This window comes from Apis dorsata, unplaced genomic scaffold, assembly GCF_000469605.1.
Source record: "Apis dorsata unplaced genomic scaffold, Apis dorsata 1.3 scaffold_165, whole genome shotgun sequence".
Classification (NCBI taxonomy): Eukaryota; Metazoa; Arthropoda; class Insecta; order Hymenoptera; family Apidae; genus Apis; species Apis dorsata.
The window spans coordinates 828,559-837,531 of NW_006263454.1; the positions used below are offsets into that span (position 1 = coordinate 828,559).

The 8,973-nt window shown below is 32.8% G+C and overlaps 1 protein-coding gene across 1 annotated transcript in view; it reads left to right on the top strand.

The window, feature by feature from the left end:
- The first annotated feature begins 5,035 nt into the window (after window positions 1–5,035).
- Window positions 5,036–8,973, top strand: part of LOC102677055 (very-long-chain enoyl-CoA reductase) — a 118,750-nt gene continuing 114,812 nt past the window's right edge. The window contains exons 1-2 of the mRNA XM_031509647.1: window positions 5,036–5,198; window positions 5,491–5,633. Coding sequence (XP_031365507.1) covers window positions 5,185–5,198; window positions 5,491–5,633 — 157 coding nt within the window. The 5' untranslated portion in view covers window positions 5,036–5,184. The remainder of the gene's footprint in view (window positions 5,199–5,490; window positions 5,634–8,973) is intronic.

Here is an 8,973-nt window from a genome sequence, read left to right on the forward strand (position 1 = left end):
ATTTTCGGGAAGAAACGTTGAGCAGACTGCTAAGAATAATGTAAGTCGAGGTCAAATTGCGTAACGCAGTTCCTGTTTTTTGATACTTTTACACCAGAAAATTTTAATCGAATTCAATTCAATTATATCCCTGTTGTATCCAAGAATCGAATCCCATGAATCATGGTAAACGATATAATCTTCTTAACGAAAATCAATTATCACGAGAATTAGAAAATCGAATAAAACCACGTTTATATTGAGCAACTTGCGGTCAGAGGATTGGATGGATTGACCGAGTCGTTCAAAATTGATCTTGACCTAATGTGAACACAATTTTAAATAATTCAGACAAACCGTTAACGCTAGAATTACCGAATCAGAGTAAAAATTAAAAAATGGCTTCAGATTTTTTTTTTAGAATCATTATTAAAAATATTCAAACGCGTTTGCTAAAATTAATACTTAACTTTTAATCAGACAAAAGTATAATAATAGTTATCTATAACGAACTGTATTGTTAAAACTCGTTTCAATCGATCGACTTTGAACGATTCGAAGTCGTAAATTATTTTATAATCTAATAAACGAGACTCGTTGCAACTCGATCAACCTGTCGTATGCACTAACTTCGACTCGAGGTCGACTCTTGGATTTGGTCGACTCGAAGTTGCCTCGAATGAATGTTTGAGAGCGAAATTTAAGCGGTTCGACACTATCGAAGGAATATTTAACGATATCCAACGTATCCCCGCTTTAAAGCTCCGCATTCGAGTCACGCGCCATCGAACATCCGGTCATAGTTTCCTGCGTACATCTCGAGCCACGATTGGCGCCTATTTTTGTATTTCGCTCGGCGACTCTCTCGCAGCAGCCTCGAAGGGCGATTCTCAATTGTCGCGAGCAACCGGCCGACGCGCATTTCAACGATTTCTTCGTGGAACGAAGCGACGCGTGTGCCCGGGAAAAGAGAAATACGAGAGAACCACGCTCGACTTTATCGCTCGAGTTGTCATTTTTCTTGCCAGGCCCTTAACTGGACCAGCTTAGAAAATGATGCTTACGGGTATGCAAATGTACATAATAATATGGAAATATACGATGATATGTACTCACGTGGACGGATTGACTGGAAGATGCCATGCAGTTATCGTGGATACAGTATCGAAATTATATCGTATATCCGCAACAAATTCTCGTTTCTACATTGCTGCTTTCTTCGTAATAATAACGTTCCCTCTTCGAAATTCACATTTTGATGAGTGAAGCTTAATGCGGTTTCCCGTCGTCGATTAGCGGCCACCTGAAACGTGATGAAGCGAGAGGTTAATTTCACCGACAGTCCAACCATAATTACCACGAAATAAACGGGATATATTGGCAAATATATGGTCCGTTATGATATGAGTTAAATGTTTGAAAGGAACGTCGCGAGAATTGGTTATCATCGTTTTGGATCGAAATGCACCGATTCTACGAACGCTTTCCACCCGATTCGGATATTTAGGTCGCGGATGAAGGGCTGTGAGAGCGTTTCTTCCGCGGTGAAATCCTGAGAGACGCGCGTCTATTCGGTTGCAAAAAAATTTCTGGGTCACGATATCTATATTTGAGCGGTTCCATTTCGTAGAAATGACGGAATTTCGAATATGAAGGTTTATGGAACCGTAAGAACGATTAATTCCATGGGACGCGAAAGAGTTGAATAGAGATCGAGGTGAATGGATTATCCACTGGCTAGGAAAAATGTTTGAGAAATACTTGTTAACGTTTGTAATGAATGGATTAGAAGATTGAAGATGGACCGATTGATTTATTCAGCACACGAGTGAAGGTTGTGTAAGGTTTACACAGCTCTGTTATTTCGAGCTTCGAATCTCAGATTTGCTAAAGCTCGATGATCAGAATCTTGTGAGTTCAGAAAAAGGTTAAAAATGAGACGTAAATATTTAAAAGTTGTAGCAGAAATATTATTCAATTCATTAAAAGTTGGAATTTCAAGATACGCAAACGATAATATAATAATAGATTAATTGGATGATAAAATATTCTTTTATTACATTCTTTTTTTTTGTTTTTTATAAAATTTGAAGAATACACATAATTTTATTAAAATTTAATTCAATAGAAAAATATAGTCATCAAGAGTGGCAAATAATGAGAAACGATTGTAAGTAATTGAAAATAATCGAAGCAATTTTTGTATATTAAAAATCGTTTGCGTTCGTGCCCGTTTGATACGGATAAATAATATTTTTCGAATCAAAGCTTTTATTTATAAATATTTGTTTATAAATTATTTACCGAGTATTTCTGCCTCAACGTAAATATTTCAACGCAAGTGTTCCCGAACGTTTGCTAGAAATGCGTGTTTGATGAATATCACATTTAACCCTTTATGGTGCGTGCCACATTTATCATTTATCTCAACTGGTTCGTTCGTACTCTATACGTTATTTTTAAATGCTGTTTGTAATTTCATATTTTCGTAATCAACGACACATAAAATATCTAAGTATATTCACTTCCATTATTTTTGTTATTCACAATTATATTTTTATCATTTTTTTATCCCAATTTTCTTCTTCGATCGAATGATTAAATCCTTTTAATTCCGATCTTTTCAAGTTCACAGAAATCCATTTTCTCGAAACATGGTTCATGTCAAATGCACAAAGGTTGCAGCAAAAATTCCTCAACAAATCAGTAGAAATTTATCTCCGCTTAAAAATCGCAAAGCGAGCCGAACAAAAGAGGCGTTTTCAAACGCGTGGCACGCATTCAACCGCATGGCCTCGCGTGCGAAATACGCGTGCGACGTTCGTAGAATCGTTTCGAGGAATCGCGACGAAGATGGCCGAAAAAGACGCACGATTAAGGTCAATTCCGGTCGCGCGGTTTTAATAAACGAGACCTTGTGCCGGCACAGGTTTTAATGCACCCCAGAAACGCGCGTGCTTAATCGGAATGACCTGTATTTCAACGTCGTTTCTTTCTGTTGTTTCTTTCTCTCTTTCTCTTTCCATGTCTGTCGAAGCACAGTTTTTATTAAAGTCTCTCTCCAATGCTCGGAATATAGCTATGTCGCGTAAATAGCGTCGATAAGAGGCAAGCACTCGCGACGAGAGCACAAAGTAGTAACCCTTTGCATCTTCAAACGATCGTGTACCGATTCACAGAATGTGCCGAAGCGATAACATCGAAAACGAGAACAATCGAGAAACGTTTGTTGTAGCGAATTAATTTTTACCTTTGTAAAGATTTGTTTTTTCCCCTTTTCTTCTCTTTTTTCTTTCTTTTTATGACGACACATCACTACACAAACCGTCGTGACACCATTTTGACGATTCACTCTCGAACGAGAATTTCGATAGCTCGATCTTTTCGGTTAATAACAAATTCGTCATGGCTGATCGATGATCGATATCAAACTTCTCGTTTCAGCTACGTGTATAACCGATATTTAGCAATTTAATTAAAATAAAAAATTTCGTGAAATGGATAACTTGAAAACTCGTGAAAGTTGCCAAATATGATAAAAAGATGCATTGATTTTGATATTTTTTACATACAGTGCACATATTTTCATTATAAAATCGAATAGAAAAATATAAAAAATTCTATTTTTCATTCTTGAATAATATTTTTTCATTATTTATTTAATTACATATCGTAAAATATTTTGAATAAATATATAATTTATAGTATTTTTATAGATCGATTACGTCGATGTGAAATCAAAGTAATGGCGTCGTGAAATTGGCGGGAAATGTGTTAATGGCAACTTCATACATATCTATTGACTTCTTGAATTACAATCCTATATCACTAATAAAATATTCAAGCAAGTTCTAGCAGTTTTCAAACTTTCACAATTATTCGAACAAAGCTATTTGTAATATTCATTTCGCGGTGTATTATACTCTTAAGGGTCAATTAATTGCATACGAGTCGCATACGAATTGCATATTATTGAATATGCATTGTATGTATTGATGTCACGTATTTTGAAATAAAGCACATGGCCGGCATGGATGTCCAAACATGGTTAAGAATCTTGTGCTACGTTGATTTATACAATATATAGAGTGCAAATTATTCTTACCTCGTTTTCAAATTGCACATCGTCTTCAACATCGTCTTCATCGACGTCTTCATCATCGACGTCTTTATCATCGACGTCTTCATCTTTCTCTTTAGTAGAGAAATTCTATCATGGAAATTTACAACTATATATGCGTGAAAACTTGTCACTTGCATTTCATTCCGAATTCGATACTGTCTACATATCAACAATAAAACACCTTGCTCAAGTTCTAACCGATATCGCCATTTCGAAGCACACTTGAACGTACTATATCGCCATCTCTTGAAGCGAGTGAAATTACATTCGATAGGTATTCTGTCATCGATACTTTATTTTACTGGTTTCATTTTACTGGTTACATGTATTGTTTAAAAACGCCATCTATGCGAAATTTGAATTTATAGAATATTTGCGGGGATATTGTCTAGTAACAATTCGTCACATGGTGGTAGTGGTCTCTATTAAATTATGATATAAATATAATTATAGAAAGTTCAAGTTAATATTTATATTTATAATTGCTATTGTGTTTTTCCAATAAAGGTAATACATAATTAAATATTTAAATAAAAATAATATATAAATTATTTATATTTATTTGTATGTAAATATGGATCCTTGTATTTATGAAAGATAGTACATCAACATTATTTATTTACCATTTAGAAATAAATTTATATTCTTCTTAAGTATATATTTTCTTAATATTTTTATAATCAATCTTTATATTCAATTACTACTACGCAATTAATTAATTGTGTAAATATATATATTTCTAAATATATATTTTTTAAATATATATTTAAATATATATTTATTTTGCATTTGTAAAAAAAATATGAAGGATCATATAATTATTATATCAATTATATTAATTTTATTAATAAAAATATTCTTTTTGAATAAGAAAAATTTTTAAATTTAATATATTCGAATGGTAAAAAATTTTATTCTCTTCTTTCAATGCAGAGGTCACCATGTCTTGTACATATAGTGCCATCTATCGTTAGGCATGAAATATCACTAGAAGGTTATTCAAGTTGCGCGCGTTCTCTTCATTTGACAAGTATTTCGTGTGTGTAATCCGGTTTCTAAAGTGTAAAAAGTTTTTCAAGAAAATGGGTGTTACAGTGTAAGTAATTTTGCAATTAAAGCCATTTTTTCTATTCATTTATATTTATTATTTATACGACGATGGACGCGTAATTTCGTGTACTATATGTACTTTCTCTATCTTTTGACGTTTAGAGGTTATGTTGAAATAACACATGTCAGAGCAATATAAATATTCTAGAATGTTTTATTTCAATTATCGCGATATTCATTTGATAATTAATATATATCACAAGTATTTATATTTATTTAAATACAAGAATATGGAAGTTTATTATTCCTTTGGTAACCGGCATTTTGTGTGCTTGTAGTTTGCAACAATATCCGATGATAGAAAATAGAACTGGACCACAAACCATCGAATTCCTGACGAAACGAGTCGTTGCCCTTGGTGCTATGCAAACTGGCCAATTTTTGGTGGATTGTGAAACCTACGTTTCGGTGCCGCAATTGGGTAAGTGTTTTCATATTTTGAAATTGAATTTTCGTTTCATTATTTGTTCCGATACAGCGTAGTACGTTCTGTTGAGCATAGATGGCTATAATTGTACCGTTCGCGAAATAACTTTCACAATTTTAAGCAAATTTTAATTATTTATTGAGAGACAGCATAATATCTAGTAACGAAATCAATTTCTTAATCTATATCTGCGAAAATTAATTACAGGATTGTTTATTTATAAACACTATGTATCATATATATATAGGAAATACTTGGTAAAAAGAGAATAAGAAAAACAATCGTTTGACGATTATGTCTGTTTTTTTTTTTTGGCATTTTATATATGGTGTATATGGATTTCTATACAAACACGCAAGTAGTTGGTTCCGCCGAAGGTTATTTAGCGCTTGGATATTCAATATCGCCTGTTATTTCTAGAGAGGTATAAATGCAGACGCTAATGAATTTTTAAGTACATACTTATTCGTAGCATAAATACAGAATGCACTCGTTCGACACGTGCACATCTCTTTTAATGCAAATATCATACCACCGTATCGGCAGGATTGTTTTGTGCTATTCGTATCTCTTCAACTGACCTCGATTCGAGAATTAATGAATTCTCATAAATTTTTATTTGCTTTTAGAATCGTTCCATTAGTAGATTAGCATAACTATATACGACATAATCTAAGAAATTGGTAATAGAAAGATGATTAAAGCGTAAATTCAAATTCAATCGAAGAATTACGAATTTTTTTCGCAAAATTTATATTACATTGTATCTCGATCGCGAATTATAATTTTTCTTCTGGTAATCGCAATGCGAGTTAATCACCTCGCTCTATTCGATTCGAATTTCGCGCGTCATCGATCAATTTGACCATAGTGCGCGAATTTATAAACAAGTTTCTTAATTTGCAAAGGTACAAACGAGCTATGTCTAAGCATCATTACAAAAATATTAAATCTAGCAAGCGAAGCTAGGCGCGACCCTTTTCAGGATAGATCAGATATATATATATATATGTATATACATATACATTTATATTACTATATCCTTAATATATATGTAGCTTTTGAAAAATACGTTTTCTCGGAATATTTTTTTTTCAATTTTTAGCTTTATCTACGTACAAACGAACATCCCTTTCGGTGACGGCCAGCGCTTCCTTCGAATGTCCCATTTTTTATTGTCGATTAGTTGTAAATAGTTCGCGTTAATTTATTGTCGATAAATAGAAGACATAATTACACATATAGCCTAATTATAACAGGCCGTGGCATTTTCAATATTGCGCTATATTTATTTTGCAAATGTTTTTTTTTTCTTAATATTAAATTTACAAACAATTTTCTCTTGTTTCTCTTATTTTAATGTGTACACACAACGTACACGCACATACATTCTCACACACACGGTATATGGATACAAATGTACATACGTGTGTGATGCGGGCCACGGAATTTTTCGAAAAAGAAAAAATATATATATATATATATATATATACAAAAAATTATAAATAATTTTTCAATTGCACTTTGCCCGATATGTGTACCATTTATCAAAGGTTATAAATTTTTAGAATTTTTTTAAAATCCGATTTTATTTCCGATTATATCACACCACGGCCTGCATCATCAATTACGACTTTTCTCGAAATTATAATTATATAGTTATGCGTGCATTAATACGAATTCTAATCTGACTTTTGGCTGATCGCTATATCTAAGGATTACGATAATACCTTCAATTCACGAAAGTGCACAGTGCAGATTTTATTTTTATTTTTTTTTGTTTTTACGTCGTCTCGCTCGTTGCGTATCTGTGTGTTTAATTCGCTTAGCTATTAACTAGTCGAAAGAAAGGATATCTTTGATAATTGAGGAAAGAAGTAGGTTTTACCGTTATTACTTTTATAGTTGTTTCAAAGAATTTATCCTCTATTCCTTATCCAGTTCCGCTAAATGATTTTTTTCAAAAAGTTTACATATATATATATTGTTCGGCGCAGTACACTAAAGAGAAACGAGATAGTCTTACGATGGTCGAATAATCATTCTGTACAATTTATAATATGTATGTATATATATTTATATATATATTCATATATAGAATCCCGGTTTTTCTTTTTCTTCGTTTTTTAAATTCTTATCCTACGTGCACTCGTTTCACGAGCATTGCACCTGTGTTAACTTAATTGTAAAGTTTTTTTTTTTTTTATTATTATTCAATACTGCGTCCAAGCCCTTGAGCATTACAAGATATATTTTTAGATAGGTATGAGATTCGAAGGTGCTGCGCTCTCCGTATTCTTCATTATTGTAGACAGTAATGTGAAAAATCGTACGAAATTCTACGGGATTAATCTTTAAGGGATATGTCTCTATTTTAATATCATCGTTATCCTAACGAAAGCATCGAGGCTTGGAAATATTTTTAAGTCGTGTGCTAGGAAAGATGTATCATTGTCCACGTAAATTCAATGATAATTAATTTTCTCTTTCGCTGGTTTTGATTAATTTTTAAGTACACGATTCTCTATTATCTATGACAGATCAGAGAATTCAGCACTCTTCGTTAGAATATTGGATATGGCAGGGATATGACTCACGGGATGATAAAACGATTAAAGATGTAAGAAAAATCCTGCCGATAGACTGCACGGAAAAAAATATTGAACTGACTCGTTGAAACGTTTTGAAACTGAAATTTTGTTGAATTTCGCGGAACATAGGCGAACATTTGATATGTCGACAATTTAATATCCCTGACGTCGGGCGTCTTAATCAATTATAGAATTAATTAGAATTCGTTAAATCTACTAGTTTTACACAACACGATATATGGATACATTTTTAGAAAAATATCAGAACGATTCGATTAGAATTCAATTCGTAACGAAAACTCTTGTAACGAACGAAGAAACACTCCTTCTTCGTTCCAAATATGCGTGATCTCTTTACATCGCAACATCGAAACAATATGATAATTCGTGAAAAATATTTTCATCCGTGAAGACTAGGCGTTCGATCACAGATGCAGACCGCTAAATATTCTGCAAAGTCGACGCTGACGAGTTCTACAAACTATATAAAAATATAAAATACAAATGCCGTTTCCTCGAATATCCTCCTCCAAAGGATTCCACTCTTGGATATCATTGCACGAATATTATTTTATCCATTCGCAACGCTTATCTCGACGAAATTTATACAAAAATCCCATCCATCCATCGACGACAGTCGAATTCTCGAGATACACGAGATCTTATCTCTTATCTCTTCTTATAAATATTCCAAATATTTAAAAAAAAAAAAAAAATAAGAAAGAAACACGACTGGCGTCGAA